This window comes from Drosophila serrata, unplaced genomic scaffold, assembly GCF_035046125.1.
Source record: "Drosophila serrata isolate PLE 108 unplaced genomic scaffold, ASM3504612v1 contig_184, whole genome shotgun sequence".
NCBI lineage: Eukaryota > Metazoa > Arthropoda > Insecta > Diptera > Drosophilidae > Drosophila > Drosophila serrata.
Genome location: NW_028257082.1, coordinates 2,133,492 through 2,154,457, shown reverse-complemented (window position 1 = coordinate 2,154,457; position 20,966 = coordinate 2,133,492). Strand labels below are relative to the sequence as shown.

General features: G+C 41.1%; 1 protein-coding gene and 1 long non-coding RNA gene across 6 annotated transcripts in view; one reads left to right on the top strand and one right to left on the bottom strand.

Annotated features, from left to right (window-relative positions):
- LOC110182941 (uncharacterized) overlaps window positions 1-20,966 on the bottom strand; it is a 30,438-nt gene that overhangs the window by 2,042 nt on the left and 7,430 nt on the right. For 3 of the 5 annotated variants that reach the window (XM_020951121.2, XM_020951122.2, XM_086827951.1), the window contains 2 exons: window positions 15,658-16,178; window positions 8,594-10,568 (listed from right to left, as the gene is read on the bottom strand). In XM_020951121.2, coding sequence (XP_020806780.2) covers window positions 8,594-10,568; window positions 15,658-16,172 — 2,490 coding nt within the window. In that variant the 5' untranslated portion in view covers window positions 16,173-16,178. Of the gene's footprint in view, window positions 1-8,593; window positions 10,569-12,011; window positions 12,136-12,305; window positions 12,411-15,657; window positions 16,179-20,966 lie in introns of those variants that run through there. The other 2 variants (XM_086827952.1, XM_086827953.1) reach the window with 2 other exon arrangements.
- Window positions 7,092-8,173, top strand: LOC147644341 (uncharacterized). The gene is made up of 2 exons (XR_015270555.1): window positions 7,092-7,237; window positions 7,310-8,173. It is a non-coding gene; the product is annotated as an uncharacterized LOC147644341 (long non-coding RNA).

Here is a 20,966-nt window from a genome sequence, read left to right as displayed (position 1 = left end):
GTCTGGAGTGCTTTCAACACCACACACACACTCACACGCTTGCATGTGTGTAATTGAGCTGAGGCAAACAAACAATTTTGCCTGCAAAAATTTGTGCACACCTATTTTTGCATTTTATTGTGATTGTGACGGGTTTTGGATTTTTTTTACCCGTTTTTCCCATTTTTTGTTGTGCGGTATGCTTCATCTGCATTGTTTTCAATCCGGGTGATCATTCCTTTTTCTGCTCAGTTGGTTACAGTAAACACTGGGCTTTCAAAACCTAAACCAAAAGAACTATTTTTACTTATTTGTAATCATTAATAAAGATCTACTCAAAGGAAAGTGCGAGGGCATAAAGCGGACATAACTATAACCTTTCCAGGGTATTTTTATTTTAGTCAGAAGCTTGAAACCCAGTGAAGGAGTCATTTCCGACCCTATAAATCATATATATTCTTGATCAGCATCGAAAATCGAGTCGATCTAGCTATCTCCGGCCAAAATCTATTTTTTTCAAAATTTGCAAAATTTTATAAGGGGTTACATCGTTAAAATTGTCAAAAATGCGATAAAAATGGAATCTCTTTAAATGTTATTCTGAGTATGCAGATTTATTACCCTGATAAAAACTATCATAGGAATGCATTCCGAATTGAAATTAACGAACTTTTAGCTTAGTTATGAGTTTTTTAAAATTGGATTTGTTGAACAAAATGTTATTACATAATTAGAGTCACTTAGCGGATATAAACTGTATTCCGAGTTGGAGTTCGAGCTGAAACACTCACACACACACACGCACACACAATTCGAAATGAGAAATTGAAATGAACATAACTTTGCGGTACATTTTTTGCCTTCCGGCTTCTTTTCTCTCCCTTTTTGATGAATCGCTTGTCTGAGGTTAGTGATGCTTTTCAAAGTCGAGGGAAGCGGCATATACATACATACATACATATGTACATATATACATTTAAACATACGACTATATATGATTATTACCGTCGCTGTTTATCAGTCAAAGTACTGTGAAAAGGCAAGACGTAATCGGCAAACGATGACGGAGTCGGAGTCGGAGGCTGCGAGGGGCAGTTACCGCATTCCGGCATTTGCAAGTGTATCGGCCTCTATCTGCGATACACCGTCAGAAAAAAAGATCATAAATGATGATTGATAGACTAACAATTCAAATTAACAAAAAAACTTGATTTTAGTCTGGTTAGATTGCTCAAAAGATAAGCTTTACCGTTTGTATAGGTGGGATTCTGTGTATAAATTTAAAAATCTGTACATATTTGTTTGCTTAGCTCAAGAATTTAAAACTAAGATACAAAATAATAAAGAATTAAATATTAGTGCTTTAATTTAATGATGATAGATGATTCGTGGTTGCTAATACATTAACAATAACCAAATCTTGCTAAGCTTTAATAATGAATTAATAAGGATTAGACAAATGTTCGCAAACAATACTATATTTAATTGATTTATTATAACCGATATAAATAAAACATACTAGTTTTGGTAATAATATTTAATCAGATGATGAATACGTAGTTATTTTTTATATTTTTACTGTAATAGTTGGAGATATCTTTATTAAAAATATAAGAATTTTTAATCATATTGATCCCGATGTAATATAAATATTTTCTCCACATGTATTGTGTTTTTTTTGGCATCCCCCCCCCTGGGCCTGTGGGTGAGTTCGAGTGTAACGGTTTTATTGGCTCGATGTGGCAAATGAAGTGCAATTGTGGTGTAAACCGCCGTGGGCGGAGATGAATTGAATCTGGCCCCCGGGGGCTAAGGTGCCGGAATAACTTGATGATTTTAACGCCGGGGGAGACGCCTATCCCATCGGCTAATTTGCAAATGATGCCACACACCAACACGCTCATGATCACACTCACACTCACGCTCACGCTCACGCACACGCAATAAATAATAAATAAATAAATTATATAAAAAAAATAACAAAAAAACCATAAATTCGCTAGAGATATGCAAAATGATGAGAAATCGACTACTGGTTGTAAATTCCCGCTCAGCCCCGGCCTTGAAACACATTGTATGCGCTGCTTGCCCCCCAAATACGGGTTCAGCTTTTGGGCGTGTGCTAATTTTTGGGAAAGAAAATCCATCGATCGCCGGCTGGCTTTTTAATTTGCCGCACACGTTTTCCGCTGACATTGAAGGCGCTTCTTTCCTCTGTCCCCCCTCTGGAAGTTGGCCAAGTTTAATGCACGGGTATGAGCAAGTACATCAGGTTTGAAAAATCGCTCCAAGAGAAAACCAAATTTTAACACGTTCGCGACCGTAATCTCTGCCCGGGGCCGGGGAATCCGTATTTTTGCTCACGTCGCCACAATGGAAATTTAGTTGATGCAATTCCATCTTGTCCGTACTCCGGGATGGGGCGTATAATCTTGTTCTCGATGTTATCTGGGTATCGGAAGACATGAGAGTCGCCACATTTCTTCAACACTTGCACTTTTAGTGTGGTTTGTTTGCTGATTATTCCAGAATTCAGAATTCCAGAAGAAGAATTCTTCTTTACTTTATATTTCTTTAAATGATGACACTTGGATATCTGTTTATCTGATTAAACACAAACTTTGGAAAAGCTTTTTATGTCACTTGAATAGGGTATGCCAATCTAGAATTTGTCTATGGTAGCTAAATGTGATACTATTTTGACAAAAACTATTTAAGCTTTGTTTTTGTTCAATATCTTGAAGTCAATTTAATTTGCTTCATTTATATGTATCTTAACTCGACTCTAATAGACAGATCCCTTATGTTTATTTGTCAGAAGATGGATACATCAAAGATACATCTAGGATATTTTCCCTATTCTAATCATTTTCACCCTTGATAACCTATCCGTGTGAAATTTGAATGCAGTCGCTTAATATTTACTTAAAAAATTACGTTTACTATTTGTACCATTCTTTTGAGCCAACTTTTCACTGAACCATTATTATTTCTGACACTGATCCCTGATCCGTGTGTTCCGAGTTGAAGTCAATAACTGATCCGCCACCACTTTGCCCAGTGCCAATCCCAGTGCCAGTCGCAACCTCAGGTGAATGTCTTCATGGGGAGGCACTTCTGCGTACATTAGTTTTGTTTTGTCTTCGCCAATTAGCGGATATATGCTAACGCGGCCAAAGTGTGGCAATAAGTCCACGAGACGCTGGCCAGAGTCGGGGATTTAATTCAATTTAAAAGTGTGTGCAAGCATTTATGCAATTGCAAATGAATTTTCTTCTTTCGCCGGCTTCGCTTTGCACTGCTTTTCCACCGTTGTGGTCTGCAGTGGGGAAATTGCAGGCGGAGGCTGTCCAGTTGAGTCACCTCTCGGGGGCGTGGCAGAATTGCGAAATTCAGGTGGCAGCAACTAATTAGGTTGCTGCCTTTCCCTCGGCACACACACTCACACAAACAAATACAGAGTGTGCACACTATGTGGTGACTCTAGGCACTTACTTGGGCGATAGGTGGAAATTCGATGCCATAATTGCGGGCAGTGGCACAGCTTCCGTGGAAGCAATACCCCTGGGCCACTTAGTATACTACTTGCTACTTGCTGCCACTAACCATTTATATAAAGGAAAACAAACTACCAAAGCTACAGGCTGCATAGAGTGAAATGTGATGAAAGATGTATGATTTGTAGCAGTTTTAGAAATATGTATTTAATTTTGGAAACATTTTAGGTAATAAGTTTTCTAACTCTGAAACCTATCTTACTTTGTATACTTGAACCTTAAGAGACCATTGCGATTGAATATCGTTGAATATATACATTTAAAACAATTTAGTAAGGAAAAGTATATTTAATTAATGATACTTCCCATCTAGCTGAACTTTTGATAAGTTTATTTTTGTGTTAAGTCCCAAGTAAAATTAAATATATTTAAGGTTAATTTTAAAAGAAATTTATAAATCAGATCTATACAATAGATAAGACACTGACACACACAATTTTCTCACTTCCAGAATAAAGATTAAAGACTTTTTAGATTATTGAAATAACATATACATTTTGCAAAGTACACTTGAATATTTAAAATATTTAAACAACTTTCCTTTAAAGGCAAAGGTTTCCTTTAAGCCCTAGAGCGTTTGGCATTTTGTTATAAACTCAGAAGCAAAGGTAATTTAATACAGTCCCAAAATACATCAATTGAGTTTTTTAATATTTTCAAAATATATGTCATATCGTAGTGTTAATTCAGTTTCAAATTCCTTCAAGTTCTTTGATATCTTTCTGTGAAAAAGTAGAGTAATTAAAGATCCCAAATGAGAGCCGCCACCATATCATGCAAAGAAGGTAGACAACTCCATGACCAGCGAGTGCTCTTGAGGCCTGTCCCCCAAATGGAATCCGCCATAACCCAGTTAGCGGTTGGGTGGTGATGTCTGCCCACTGTCCAGTGTCCACTGTCCCCTGTCCCCTGTCCCCTATCCACTTCGAGTCCATTTGGTGGCAAGTGCGGTTGCGATGGCGATTGCAACACTTTGTGGCAGCTAAAACGCGTGCAGCGGCCGCTTTTGGACCAGATCGCCTTACATCTCGCTCTGCGTTTTCGATTTCGTTTACGTTTACGTTTTCAGTTTCATTTTCATTTTGAGTCTCAGTTTCGGTTTTTAGCTTCAGCATTCAGTTCCAGCTTCGGCATTCATGACAGCAAACCAGTTTGCCGTTTGCTGCCGGCCAATTGCCGTGGGACGAGTTTCTGGCCATCATCGGACATGGGGATATGGGGACATGGGGACATCGGCATCTCAGGATGGGGCCGCGGAATTTCGCCAACGTCCTTAAAGGTCATTCGCGTTGTAGGGCAGCCACCAGTGCCACTTGTTGCATGCTAAGTCTGTTTTGGTTTGCTGGCCGGTTATCGCCAATTAGGTGGCTAACTTGGCCAACTTGGCCACTTGGCCACTCGGCCAGGCTGCCCGCCTGCCTGCCTGTCGTCTTAACGGAATTTAAAGGTTAACTGGTACAGTAACCGTATTTTTCGCACGATCGCCCCAAGTTCAAATCGCCCGTGATAGATCGACTATCTGCGAATGCAAAGCGATATCGCTGAGAGGTGAACAAACCTTCGCCGGAAAGTGAAAACTCATTGTGGATGCCGGTCGCAAGCGGTGTTAGCCATTTGATTGTTGGCCAGAATCGATCACGGCTGCTCGCGGATATTGCATAAGCGCGCGGCTGCCCAAAACGGAAGACGTAGAACGGAAGCCAAAATTGGTAACGGAATTTTTTGAGTCTCTGGCCGAAAGAGTGCTACTGAATTCTTGAACAGATATCAAGCCGTGTAGCCTCAAAGGTGTTCATTACTTTGTTTATAAGGAATGTAATGAAATATGATAGGTATGATTATCAAGAACATAATTTTAAGAGACTCAGCAGTTTCTATAAATAAAATTTATATATAATTTTATAGCCTTGCAGAGTATTATAAGTTGTATTCAGAAGCTTGTAACGATGTGAAGGAGTCATTTCCGACCCTATAAATCATATATATTCTTGATCAGCATCGAAAATCTAATCGATCTAGCTATTTCCGGCCAAATTCTATTTTTTTCCAATTTTTTAAAATTTTATAAGGGGTTACATCGTTAAAATTGCCAAAAATGCGAACAAAATTGAATCTCTTTAAATGTTAAACTGAGTATGCAGATTTATTACCCAGATAAAAACTAATATAAGAATGCATTCTGATTTGAAATTAACGAACTTTTAGCTTAGTTATGAGTTTTTTAAACTATGATTTTTGGTACAAATGTTATGTTTTTATACCTTTTTGCGGATTATTATAATTTTAGTCAGAAACTTATAACAGCATCAATAAACGCAGTATGCAGATTTGTTAGTGCTATAAAAACTAGCACAGAAAAGCTTTCTGAATCAAAATTAATGCTATTTTGGCTTAAATATGATGTTTGGAAAACTTAGATTATTTCAGAAAATTGTCTGTTTTTATACCTTTTTGCAGATTATAGCTTCAGTCCGAAGATTAAAACGCAGGGAAGGAGTCATTTCCGACCCTATAAACCATATATATTCTTGATCAGCATCAACAGCCCAATCGTTCTAGCCATGTCCGGTCGAAAAATAAATTTTTGACATTTTTCCGAAAATTGAAAATTTCGTAAGGGGTTACATCATTAAAATTGCCAAATTGGACAAAAAATTGATTTTTTAAAATTTGAAAACTGAGTATGCAGCTTTGTTAATCTACTAAAAACTAGCATAGAACGGCTTTCCGAATTAAAATGAATGATTTTTTGGCTTAGTTATGAGTTTTTTAAACTATGATTTTTGGTACAAATGTTATGTTGTTATACCTTTTTGCGGATTATTATAATTTTAGTCAGAAACTTATAACAGCATCAACAAACGCAGTATGCAGATTTGTTAGTGCTATAAAAACTTGCGCAGAAAAGCTTTCCGATTCAAAATTTATGCTATTTTGGCCCTATTATGATGTTTGGAAAATTCAGATTATTTAAGAAAATTGTCTGTTTTTATACCTTTTTGCAGAGTATAATTTCAGTCAGAAGACTAAAACGCAGTAAAGGAGTCATTTCCGACCCTATAAATCATATATATTCTTGATCAGCATCAAAAACCGAGTCAATCTAGCTATGTTCAGTCAAAATATTTTTTTTTCAAATTTTTCAAAATTTTATAATTCATCGTTAAAATTGTCAAAAATGCGAAAAAAAATTGAATGTCTTTAAATGTTAAACTGAGTATGCAGATTTATTTACCCAATAAAAAGTAGCATAGGAAAGCTTTCCGAATTGAAATGAATCCTTTTTTGGCTGAGTTATGAGTTTACTAAAATTCGGCTTGTAGAAAAAATTGTCCTTTAAAATTCGATCAAATATTTAAGTTTATGCTTGATCGATTTCCCATTCGCAGATATATAAACTTCAGCTTCCCGAAGGTAGTTTCCTTTTCTGTTGAATAACATTTTTATAAGGGATAGGTATTTCCTATATTTAGATAGAATGAGGAAATCTCTAGGAGCTTACGAAATGACTGAAACATTTTCCTTCTAAAACTTGTCTTTCATTTAAAAATTTTTAAATACTGTATCTTCAGGTTCGCCATGATTTTCTAGCCATAGAAAATAAGTATCTAAGCTCCCTTAAAAAGTCAACGAAAACTAAAACCAATTTATTCAAGTTACATCCTACATCAGTACATCAGCAACTGACATAATCAGGTCTAGTAAGTACCCTTAATATGTTTACAATTTGGAATTGTTGCTGTGCTCCCAATGTAATTGCTCTCAATTTGCAGTAACCGGACAGATTTATGACTTAATCTGGCATTAACTGAAGGGCCATTGAAGTAAAATAAGCGATCGCAAGGCAAGGCAAGGCAAGGCAGGTGATCTGGCAACTGTCTCAAGTGGGACCCACATTAGATGTAATTACTGAGCCCCCTGGGATAGACGGGAGGAACAGTAGCCCGGTGGATCGATTAATCATCGATCAAGCTGGGCCCTGACTCTGACTGTGACGATGCCATAGCCTGAATATTAAAACATTTCTGATGACGTGTGGGAGATGACGTACACTCGAGCTTGTGCGGGTGTTGGCCGGTTGGCACTGAGCTCACGATGTTACCAATATGGCCAGCATTACGGCCAAGGATGCGATGCTTAGAATCTGAATTGCAATCTGGAAGAGGAGGAGGAGCATCTGGAGCCGTGTTTGCAAATTGTGAACTTGAGTTTGTTTGGCCAAAAGCTGATTGTTCAATTCAAATTGGGCTGGCCGACCTCGGGTTGCAGCTCAGCTCCGCTTGGCTGCAATTAGTCGGAGCATTAATCATACGCCTCGTTGGCCCGGCCAGCACATAATTATCTCTGCAAGCGGCGGCTGATCCAAATACGGCTATCATTTCGCAACACACTTGACCTAAGCTTTAGTTAATGATACACACACTACATTCAAGCCAAGGGAACGTGGTTCAAACTCCAAAACTTAAAGGATTAATCACTTAATGGGCGCATCTCCACATAAAATGTGAAAGAAATTAACGAAATTTAATGTAATTTTGATTTGAATTTTAAGTTTTTATATTTCAGTTTGATTAATTCAGTGAACGGAAGTGGAATCCGCTGGCATAGAATTCAATTGAAGTGCAAATCGAATTAAATTATCATTAATTAATTCACACTCGTTACGGAATGAATTGAATCGTGGAATTATTATTATTTTGCGATTGCATGAATTCAGACAGAGCCAAAGTGAAGGCTCATCCGCCGAATTATCAATCTATCGGTGGAGATAAATATTTACATGTATAGTAATAAAATATGAAGCCGACTTTTATCTGATTTGTATAATCCCGAGTTTGAATTAGTTCCAGTTATATTTATCACTGGGAACAACATTAATGTTTGTAATAACATTTTATTGTTCAAATGCTATGGCAACCTTGAAGCTTTTAGTTTAGATGTAACCTTGGAGCTTAAGTAGCTGTTTGAAATAGTTTTTAATCAAGAATAATATTACTTAAGGTTCGATGAATGCTGGCAATTAATTAAATTGAATTATACACTAACAGGATACTCACATAAGACAGCGTGGGCTGGGCACTGCTGACGACTAGTTCGCCTCCGCCTCGCTGCTTGCCGAGAAGCGACTGATGCAGCCGATTGGTGCCATAGTACATCTCCCAAATGCTGGGCTTCTTCCGGTGCCACTCGGCAATACTTTCCTTCTCCCCGCCGGCTCCACCTGCTCCGGATGCGGCGGCCAAGGCGCCCTGACCGCCTTGACCATTGAAGATGGCTGGAACCGCCAGGATGGGTTTGTGAAAGGCGAGGTTCCGCTGCAGTTGCGTTACCACCGTGCTGGTGGTCTGTCCAGGCAGCGATGGATGCAGAGCCTCCAGCTCCAGCTGCGGCGTGGAGGCAGGCGAGGGCGTGACACTGCGTGAGAGGCTGGTGGTGGTCACCTCCTCCGATTCCACGTAGCATTCGGCGGCAGGAAAGATCTCCGCTATGGACTTGCGCTTCATCTTAAAGTTGGGATCGCTGGCGCACCGGATGGTCATGATCTGCTCACGGACGCTGAGGGAGCGACCATTGGCGGAGATGAGGACGCCATCACGAACCGCCTCATAGGCATTGGAGGTTAGGCATTGGAGGTCGGCACAGCTGCGCCGCCTCTCCAGGGCGTTCTGCAGCCGGACGACATGCTGCTGGCGACCCAGACCGCTGCACAGTTGTCGCAGCTCCAACTCGCTGTGCTGGTTCATGCGCTGCAGATAGGACTCCAGCTCGTGCTTCAGTGTGTGAATCATGCCCTCCAGCTCCTTGGGCACATCTGGGGGCGGTGTGGCTGCCGGTGAGGGTGTGGCCCTGGACAGGAGGCGTATCTTATCACGGACATCCTCCAGTAGCTCCCGGGTGTTCTGGAAATGCAACTGATCCTCGTATCGCTTGGCAAAGCTTTCACCCGCTCCGCCTCGCTCACTCTCCAGGTGGTAGGCATCCTCTGGACAGGAGTTGATGTACTTGGCGCACTTGTAGTTGTTCTCCGCCAGCTGCTCGTCATTCAGGAAGCTGGGATTGTCGATGCCACCCCGATGATGGGCTGGCTCTTTGGGCGCTAGGAGAAACGCATCCAGATCGATGTCCAGCAGGGAGTCGTCCACCAACTGGTGATTCTGCTGGTGCTGCTGCTGCTCCAGAATGGTGGGCAGTTGGTTGTAGGCCCTCAGCTTCTCGCCAATATCCAGGGCTTGGGAGGCGCCTGCAGTCTGCACAAAGTTAACCACTTGCTCCTGGGCATAAAGGCAGGGAAAGGTCTTGAGGTGGCGGTCCAGGTTCTCGATGCTCGTCTCCAGGATGCGCAGCTTGTCGCTGTATAGGTGTGGTGGCACCTCGCTCCCTGACGCTGGAGCCTGCCTTTCCTGAGTTGGATTTGGATCTCTCGCTGCAGCAGCTCCGGCTGCATCTTGCATGTCCGAGCGCTGGCTCTTCACTGCCGCCTGAGTGGTGGCTACTGGTGGGGGCACTGCCTCCTGCTGGGAGGCTGGGAGCGCAAGTGGTAGCTGGAGTGGCGGTCGCAGACGCTTGATCTTCTCCTGCACATCGATGACCGGTTCGCAGTAGATGTGCTCGTCCAGCGAGTAAGTGGAGCACACATTGGAGCTGTAGTAACCGGACGAGCCGCTCTTGTCCGTCGAGTAATGGGAGCCGCTTCCACCGCCGCCACCGCTGGTGGCCTTCGTGGCTGTTGCTCCAGCAGCTGTGGCTGCCACTGCCGCGGCAGAGGATGATGATGATGATGATGAGGCCGCAGCTGCTGCTGTGGCCGGTGGCAGTCCGGAATCCGCGGAATGCACGCTGCTGACATTGGAGGCCAGCGAGCACTTCTTGCTGCGCTCCTCCAGCTGTTGGTCGTGACCACTTGCATTCCCAATCTTGGCCAGCCCCGACGATGGCATTGAAGCAACAGCAGTGGATGTGGACGGAGCAGTACCAGCACTGGACACTGGTGGAGCCGATATCGTCGTCGGCGTCGTCGCCGTCGTGGTGGAGCTGCAATGTAAAAGAGAAAGACAGAGCCATGAAAATCTGTGAATAACGACGCGTTGAAAGGGAAACCTGGCGTTGGAAAGCGGTTTCTGTTGGTTTTTCGCAATTGCCGTTTTGTTTACGTCTCTCACAGTAACAAAAAAATGAAGTGAAAAAGCGAAAACTGGTTAACTGGGTTAGTGGCTTTGTTTACGTTGTGATCTCCACACTCGACTCGTGTCCATCTGGCAAGGAGCTCTCCCGGATGTCCAGGACACTCACATTGGATTCTACAAATTCCGTAAACAAACCTTTGCCAGCCTGCTCTTTTTCGTGTTATTCCCTTTTTTTGAGTTTTGTTTTTTTTTGGTTTTAGAAATTCAGCATCAGCATACAAATTCGATTTCGATTCAAATAAACTCGTTCTAAACAGGATTTCGGCTTCAGTTACTGTTGCAATTCGCTCTGCTTTCGGTTTGTTTGATTTTCGTTGGGGTTTTCCGTTTTTTTCTCTTTATTTTACTGCCTAACCGTGAAGTTAGGCATGCAAGTGAAGTCTAGTGCTGCTTTTAGCCACTCTGGCTCTAGATTTTGGCTGCCTTTTCTCTCCATCCCGTTGTTTCCCCTAAGTTCGGGCCAGAGTTTGGGCCAACTTTTTGGTGAACCATGAAATTCGCAGAGGAGAGCTGGTAAGTGCAGCGAAATGAAATGGAAACTTAATTGAATGGAACGGAAGCTTCCCACTGTGGAGGGCACTAAACTTCGTCGAACTCTTCACAGATGGCCACCGAGAGCTCTGTTTTTTTGTGGCCATTTTTATGTGTGGAGGGATATCTTTGAGGTTTCTTTGCCTGCTTAAAATATTTCAAGTCAATGTTAGCTTTATGCAAAAAGATTTCAGGTAATACTTTACTATGTTTTATGGTGTTTTCTTTCACTTTTAGTTTGGTAATAACAAATAAATAAAAGAATTTACTACAAGGCATTAGATAATTGTTAACTGAAAACTATTTACACACTTTTTTCCTTTTGTTAACCTACTTTGGGTAGTTGAACTGGATTTAGTTTACTTATTTTGAGCTCTAGAAGATACTAAGTGTATTAGTTCAACAAGAAATATAATAAAAAGTTTTTTGTTTCTGTTCTCATTTAAAAATCAATAAAATATTTTCCACTCCTTTTACAGATCTTTCCTTTACCTTTATTCACTTCCTAATCCAATCATAAATTATATTATTTAAAAGTCTTAAGCTTTGCTTGATTATTCACTTTCCATCATCTCTGATCATTTATCTTGGTTCTACCCAAAATAGGTATATATTTTCCCAAAGGCCGTGCTCTGATCGATCGATCCTTTGACCAAGTATTATTATTCCAAGTTCTAATCGCAACCATTTGCATTTTCTCTGGGGCAGATTTGAATTTTGTGGCCTGCTTGGCGCCGGTGGCATTGCTTTAATAACTCACTTACGATCGGTAACAAGTCCGAGAGCCAAGAGATCCGAGTTCTATGCCCACTCGGCACTAGGTCAGCTTTGGCTTTTTGGCTTTTGGCCAAACGGAATGAATGCCGAAAATTGCGTAATAACGGTTGTTGCTCGGCCCGCTGGCTATTGGCTTTTCCAGCTTTTCGCGTTGTTCTTGTATGGTAAGTCGCCTGAATGGTGCCTTACGCACCCAAAATTGATAAGTTGCGGTCAGTGGCGACGGCGACGGTCGAGTGTTACTATTTTTGATTTAAACTCTACGCGTTTTTCTTACAATTTTTTTCGACTTTGTTTTGTTTTGTTTTTGGTTGGTGGCTACCGGGCCACCGGTGCGTATGAAAATCGCCCGCAAGTGGCAACTGAAACGGCGGCAACCATAATCGCATCGCAGCAACAGAAGCACAGAAGCAGCAAGGTTAGCTCTTGGACACCATGAAATATTTTGCAATCTCGGGGTGTAGTATATGTTTATTTTGTTTGTTCGAACTGTGTTAATTAAAATGTTCAGCCTCGTTTGCATGCACGGAACACTAGCAGACCAGCCGATGGAAATGCACAGTGAAAAAAAGTAAAGAACTGGGAAATCTGTAGATCGGTGGGTTTTTATTTCGACTCTTAGCTATTTCCAATTTATACATCTACAGAATACTAATAAATGCATGAAGGGACTTACTTTCCATTTAAAATTTAAAGAATATTCAAAAGAACATGTGAGAAAGCTGCAGTGTAGTGTACTCGACTATTAAATACCCAGTTATCAAAGCTTTTCTTGGTTTCATTATTATAACATAAAAACCTGCCTAAATGTTATGCCTTTGTTAATCTAATTAAGCTACAAAATTATGATTTAATTTGGCGGATTGCTCAAGAAATGTTTGTAAGAAAATGTTGTTAGAGAAGTTAAGCTGGCAACATGTTGTAGCCACATTAAGTTTGGTTGTCAACACAACAATGTTGCAAAGGTTATACATTCACAACAACTTTACTTTAGTAATTATAATTATCGAATTTATTGTCCAAATGAACTCAAACTTTAGGAACATATGCCTACAAGAGCTATCTTTTATATATTTTTTAATTTTAAAAGAATCTCGGCTCTACAAAGCTTTATGATGCTAATTCTCACTATCACTTTTTTAACAGCAAAGATTTCTATTGCTATAAACTAATACATTCCATGTATACTTAATTTTAATATCACAACACATGTATACTTTATATTCTTGTAATAAAATAATATAAATATATCAACATAATTTTAATAATATTTATATTTTCTCCCTGTGCACGACCGGCAGTTGACCGTTAGTAAACATTTTTGTGTGGCCGCTAATTGTTGTTGACTGGCTGCCAAGACAAATTACACCCGACCCGAAATTCGGCACCCAAGTCGCGATCTACCTATAACTAACTATATATCCATCGATCGATCGATCTATCGATCCGAGTGTGTCTAGCTATCTATCAATTGCAAATCAATCAGCGACCTAGCGCGTTTTTATTGCAGCGATTATGTATATCGCTGATTTCGCACATGATCGACGGTCAAGATGGATGTTTTATTTGCTATTCGGTTGGGTTGGCTAAATGCCGACCTTGGCATAAGCGGCAGATACTTTGGCTTTAACTATGGCCTAGGCGGGCTTAAGATTGAATACAAATTAGCGACGAGCATCGACAATTGATCAGGCGTCTAACTGCATTGATGGGGCTAATGGGACAATGGAATCGCATTTGGACGAGGTCGCGGAGGAGCTACTGTGCGAGATCCATTCGAATTATTCGCATGCGTGTGTAAAATAATGTTATGGCCAACGATGACTGAATAACCAATGGATTTTGGTTCGGAAAAGGGCGGAGTGAGTGGGTAAAGCCCACATCCAGGTAGATGTAATGGCTATGACCTTGGTGGGGAGTAAGAACATGCTAAGAAGCACTTGGAGAATTTCAAGGTCTAATAAAACATCTTAAGCACTATGGTATTTCTCCTGATCTGTTACTATATAGCTTCCAACTAATCTCTGGCAGATGCTCAGAGGTCAGAGCCACCAATGACTCTTTCCTTGATCCGCTATTTTGACAGCATAGTTGCCCGATTATCTTATCATGGCTATCGTGGCCCGATCTCCATATTCTGCGTCATGCAATGACCAAAATAGCCGAGACAAGTTGAAAACGAAACTATCCGCCAATTAATTGAAATGGCTGTCAATACACGGCACGACTTAATGCATATGCATACTCATATGCACAAGTATTTATTTTGTATTTTTTTTTGATAAATATTTCAAACCAAAACGGGCTCTCGGCCTGACCTTCAGCGCAGCGAAGATCATGAGCTGTTTGGCTGGTGGCTTCTTTAATTTCAATTAATAAACGTAATTGTTGCAGCTGTCTGCAGTGGCTGCACCGATGACCGCCGTCAAGTGTTTGCCAAGCTTCTCTAAAAACAACAACAAGATATATGCACTTGTATTCATATATAAATATATATATATAATGCACATATATGTGGAAAGAAAAAGAGGTGAAGGCTGACAACAGGCGCCAAAAACCGCATTGCTTGATGCAGCAGCAGCAGCAGCAGCCGCAGCAACTGCAACTGCAACTACTTGCCGCAGCAGCAACTTGAACTTCGCTGCCACTGCAGACATGATTTACATAGTGGCTGTGGCAGCAACAGGTTGCCAGCAGATCTCACAGATTGCCTCCGCGATCGCAGAACCATCATCGTCATCATCATCATCTCTCTCGCAATCATAATCCGCATTTAGGGCAACACTCCGTCCAACTCTGATTGCCTTGCCACCTGGCTTAATGCCCCGCTAATTGGCCCGCAACAACATAATTACAAAATATATATACAAGTGGCCACCGTGCCGCAGCATTGAACCATGAAGTGTTGCGTCCGTAATTGCATTAACAGCGCATAGGGTTTCGGTCTCGGATCGCCTCTTTGCAACGCCTCTCTGTGGGTTTCCTCTTCCACCTCCCCCCCCCCAAAAAAAAATACCACCGGTAAAGTCAAGGTCGCCGATGCAGCGCTGAAGGTCGCCAATGATGATGGTTATCCGTACCTAAGTGGATCATTTGGAACACTCGTGCATCTCAAGTGCATCTTGCTCACAAACTATGGGGGTTTTCCAGGGTAACACTTGAGCATAAGTTTATTATTAATCTATTTATACATTTCCAAAGAAATGTAACTTTTTCGTGCGACTTTTAATATACCATTTTCTATATTTTTAAGTCAAAGGGAGTTCAAGTTTCGGAGCTAATGCTAAGAGTCGAATCTGTGATTCATTCGGTTATCTTTAGCTTAAAGATGTAGAGCTTATCCTTTGTCCTCCTTGAATTCTGTAGGTCTTCAGCAAATAAGGATAGATCCTTAAAAGCCATACCTAAAATTCCTCTCTTCTTGTCCGGTTTATCTCTCTTTTTCAAATATATATATTCCCAAGACTATACCTTCAAAAAGCTATTTGAGCTCTTTAAAGGTTAGGTTATAACTTTATCGTCTTTAAAACTTTTCCCAGAAATTTAATTCATTATTTAAATTCCTGTTTTATCCTTATAGAATATAGATTTTAAAAAGCTGTCTATGTTGTTTCTATTTCTCTTCTCACCTTTGATATTTGAGCATGGCTCGTGGCAGCAGAAAGTTCTCGCTGCTGCCCTTGGGTATCGGATTACTTGTGCTTCCTCCTCCGCTGGGTGCAGTGGCTCCTGCTGATGGTGCACCTCCTCCGTTGGTTACACCACCGCCTGATCCTCCTCCACTTCCTCCTCCTGCTCCACCATTTCTGGCAAAGAACGCTCCCAGACGCTGCAGATATGCGAACTTGTTGCCCGCTCCCGTTGGATCATGGGGTGCAGAGTAGCTCCTGGCACTGCTGCTCCGGCTGCTACCACTCCTACTTTGGCTCCTGCTTTGGCTCCTACTTCTACTCGGACCAGTGCTCCCGGTCTCGTCATCCTCCTCGTCATAGGGCAGCACCTCGATTGCATCAAAGTCGTAGGAGTTGAAGTAGGCCTGCTCCCGGGTCCGTTTCACCTGGGCAGCCTCCGTCACGTGGTCGGCGGATATATCCGTGGCTGTTTTCTTGCTCGCCGCACCCGGTGAACTTTTGCAAATGGGCATGGCGACCTAAAAAATGAGGAGAATAGTTCAAGTTAATTTTACAATTTTAAGAAATTAAATTGATTTTTGTATACCAAAAAGATTAACCCCAAAGAAATTCCAATTTAAAGCAGACAGCTCTATTATATGACTGCTTAGTTAATTATTTAAGCATTTTCTAATGATTTAAGTACAGAATTCCTTAATAAATTGCTAGCTAAATAACTTGAGAAAAGAATCAATTAAATACATTAAGGAAACCATAAAAAATCTATGAATTTGTACAAAAATGTATCTTTTTTGCAGAGGGTTTTAATGATTCTCTTGCACAATTTTACGGTCTGGCTTTTGGGGCGCCTCCAGTGCATCCGTTTTGGCCAACTGGAGCTACAGCTGGAAGTGCAACTGGAACTGGTTTGCCACTCGCAAAGAATCTGTATCCACGCGTTTTGCGTTGCAGTGGCACTTGGCTGTTGGTGCTGCCTGTTGTTGATGTTGATGCAAGCGTTTTTGCCTCGCTCATGACTTTGCATTAATTAGCCAAAAAGGGTTTTTGTGCGATTGCATAATTTTTCTGCACCACCCCCTCTTCCCCACCCTCCCCGGGTGTAATTTATGGTGCAAGTAACTTGGCTAAATGCCAGCTGATAGCTAACCCCCCTGGAAAGCGTTTGCTGATGATGCACCCAAAGTGCATTTATGTAAAAGCCTGCCCGTCGCGAATGGCCAGTTATGTGTATGATCGATAGATAAGTGCACTTTGCTGACAGCTTCATCATCACCTGAGCGTAGCTTGGAGCTCCGTAGGATTGGCTCATCGTCTTGAAATATGTTCCGTGTTATCGACAAACGGAGCTGACGAGGCTGTGCCTATTTGCGGTTTCAGTTTCACAGGCTGTGTGTGGCAATCAGCTATTTTCATGCCACACACAAATACACAGATTGTAGGCAATCAATGATACAATGTTGCCTATCTCCCAATACCCGAAATTATGGAACATCAATCCTAGCCTGCCAATTGAGGAAATTTTGCGAGGGTGCAGAGGGAGCCACTTAATAGTTTTGGAATATAAATTAGTACTTGGAATAAGTTAAATTTCCTGTTTACTTTAGGTATCACGATTGTCTTTTAGGAGTTTGTAAAACTTTAGTTTATTGGTGAACATTAGTTTGACCATTATTTAGCTTCATGTTTTTCTGAGAAAACATTTGAAAAGGCATTTCAATAATATTTAATTTAAGTCTCTTATTACTTCAAGGAATGCTTTAAGGCCGAATAGTTCCAACATAATCGCTGGTCTGTGGGGGGTTTTCTCGATAATTTTGCGGTCGATGAGGCGCCTCATTTGATGGATTTCTGTGCCACCAGATGCCATAATCGCTGCACTGCGATAATAATAATGTTGGTGGATTAATCGCCGATCGTGTTACCATATGCCGTACCGTTTGCCGATGACATTCCATGCCACATGCACATGTGTGCCATGGTCAAGACGCAGTGACAAATGCGACGAGAGCCGAGTTTTATTTTTTTTCTAGTTCTCTCTAGGCTCCAAGTGACAACTCAAAGCTATTTTGTCGTCTTCTGAAGCACTGACAGTCGTCTTGTGGAAATAAATACAAAAATAAAAGCACAAAAGAGGCAGAAACATAAATAACAGTTGGCAACTTCAAACGCTCAGTTGATTTCCGTTGTGGCATGAGTGGTGTGTGTTGATTGCAACCGACACATCTTAACGATAAAGCCATCAAATTGGAGCAGTCCATCAAAGTTGTTCAGGGATGACAATAAAATGTTGATTAATTAATAATTATCACATGGATATAAAGTGAAATAAGTGATAACTAGTCATCGATTGCACATATTATTTGCTTTGTAATGAAATGATTATTTTATGTTTGATATATACTGGTTGAAATATCTATCAATAGTTTCTGTATTTTCAAATAATATACCCTCATTTGTCATCACATATCGTCTTCTACCTTGTCTAGGAAATTGTCTTCAATTAATCTTGAGTTGGCGGGGCCAAACTCCATTCACTTTAGACATTCACATAATCGAAGCTAGTCAAATGCAAATATTGCACAAGTTTGTAAAAGAATAGATACAAATCAACACACACACAGCATCCGAAAATATTGTTTGAATTGGAAACACAACCGATTTGGCTGAGGCTTCTTCCATTTGCTGGCCAAACAATCAAGTGCTGAAGTGGCCGCCTCTTGAGTTATGGAAATGCGAATAAAAATACTGGGCTTGCACAGAGACGTGAGGGTTTTATTTATAGTTTGCTCTTCAATCAGAATGCCTGCGGTGGCTTTTGATATTTTAATGAGTCAATTGCCAAGCTCAAAGGAAAAAAAAGAAGAAAAACGGTCTGGAATTGGAATCGGAATCAGATTCAGATGGAGCGACTAAATTCGAAGGGGTTGCCATGCGAAAACGACGCCTTGACTGATTTGCCATGAATTCATCATCGCGCGGACGGGCGAAACAAAAGACTTAAGCGACAAACTTTGATTGCCCAAGACACTCGTCGAGCAGATCCGAAAAGAAATCTCCACAAATGAAGCCGATAAAAAATAAACACCGCAACACACAAAATCTGCATTGTTTTCCAGCCGCATTGCAAAATTTCACTGTTGTTGTATCTCTTCAGTGGCGGTGATGCTAATTTACACTGGCCAACACGGCGCAACATCATACCGGCTGCAGCAACAAGCAACAAGCAACAAGCAACATCGGCAGCATCAGCAGGCAACACCTTCATTTGGCATGCGGCAACATCAAACTGCAGTTACCACATGCCACCTCCATGTAACCCAAAACAGAGGACAAGGCTCGAGTACAATGAGTTAACCAAAATGCTTGCAGAGCTTATCGCCAGACTCAAGATGCAACATTAACATAAACCACTTGGGTTTCCCTTTACTAACATGTTGCAAAGGTTAGACCTTAAATGATAAAAAGGAATTTGGTTTAAAAGGAGGTACAAGTTTGTTTATTTTTCGCTAGCATCAGGTTTTATTTAAGTATAAATACGATTTTAGTTAAGAAGTCTCTTCAGTACTATGTTTTTAATCTGATTTAATCTTAACATATTGATGTAGCAATGTAAAGTAAAGGTGAATTGTTTTGCAACAAATTACTAAATATTGCCAAGTTTTTTTTGTGTTAAAGTGTAGATTTCCTAAGGTGTTCTAATCATACTTATCATATAAATATACACATTATAGTGTTTACTTGATCCTTCGCTATTGTTTCTTTTTATGATAAGCCCTCCGGCAGATTGACCACATCTTGACCAAACCTCTTAAAAGAGTCAAAGGTCTTAAGTATTGCAGCATTGCATCACTTACCAATTGTTTTACCTATACCTTTCATTTTCTTTAGTTAAAGTTTAGTATTCTTGCTTAAGCCAAAAAGTGACAGTATATCAGTTTAATCATTTCAATGGAACATAAAGTAAATACCATTGAAACTACTACGAAAGACTCCGACTTTAAAGTTTAAACAACTAAAAATTAAATTAAGCAAGAGTCTGGCTTTCAACCCTTGGTTAAATTATTGTAAAATACATTATTTTACGCCTTACTTCTCATTATGTCCGAGGCTGTTTGCCGTTCTCCTCTCTGTCACCGGACTACCGTCATTGGTCTCCGGTCTCTGGTCTCCGGATTCCGGACAGGAGGTGGTGGCTTTAGAGTGTTCATGGCTCGTTGCACCACCACCCACACCCACACCCACATCCACACCAAGAGGCAGCCGCCAAGAGCCGTCACCTGTCGCCGTTTGTCATTGAGGCTCTGTTGCCGTCGACTGTCGCAAAACCTCTAATTAGTTGGGTCTCAAAGAGACATTTTGCAACGATGATTACGGCGGGTTGGCGGCAATTAATGCGCTCTTGCACTGGCCGCTGAGCTGAACTCATAATTGCGTTTTCCAGTGTGATAAAAACGCAGTGGGTTAATGCTAATTGCAGACGCATTAGCCTCCCGTGTATTTTCCTCTCTTTCCTCTCGTTTCCCCTCTAATTTCCCGTCTCTTGGAAGTCATCTAATTAGGGGCCTTTGGCTTAGATCGAGGTGTTTTTAGAAAGCCAACGAATGGCATTTCTCTCACAAGTTATTCAAAGTAAATGAGAGTTAATGCGAAGGATTTAATGTAATTTGTAGTGTGAAATAGATATCCCTTGGGTTTAATATTTCCCTTGAATTGCAAACTGAATGTTAAATAACTTGCAGCTGGAGAATCTTCCTTGTTCTCTCTACTGTAATTTATTAATATATCTTATTACCACCCTAGGAGCTTACTTCATCTATTCAACAATCTATTATACAATGGCACGTGCTGATTGATTGTTAATTTCCCCACAACGAGTGCATCCCTTGGCCAGTCAAGTAACTATTATTAAATTGTGATTTATCCAAGTGTGAGACCATCAAATCGGTGCGCATAAATTAGATAACCGCCACTGAGGCCCGGACCCAAGTAAATAAGTTATAAAATTTAACGAGCATAATTAAGTGCAAGCTATGGGAGGCATGGCAGTTGGCCGTTTGGTTAACTGACTGACTGGCCTTTTGGCCAATAAATCGCAACTGGCAGCCGCCTCGTGGCTGTGGCCAGAGATTATGTAAATGGCCCAGAGCCACTTGGCCAGTTTGTGTATGATTGTGTGCACTTTGGGTATCGAGCCTCGTCCATTAGAACGGTGGCTGCCTTGTTGACAATAGATAATGCCGAGGGCCGTAAATTTATGCAAAGCCGAACCTTGCCCTTGAGACCTCGGATACTTGGTTCCGTTCATC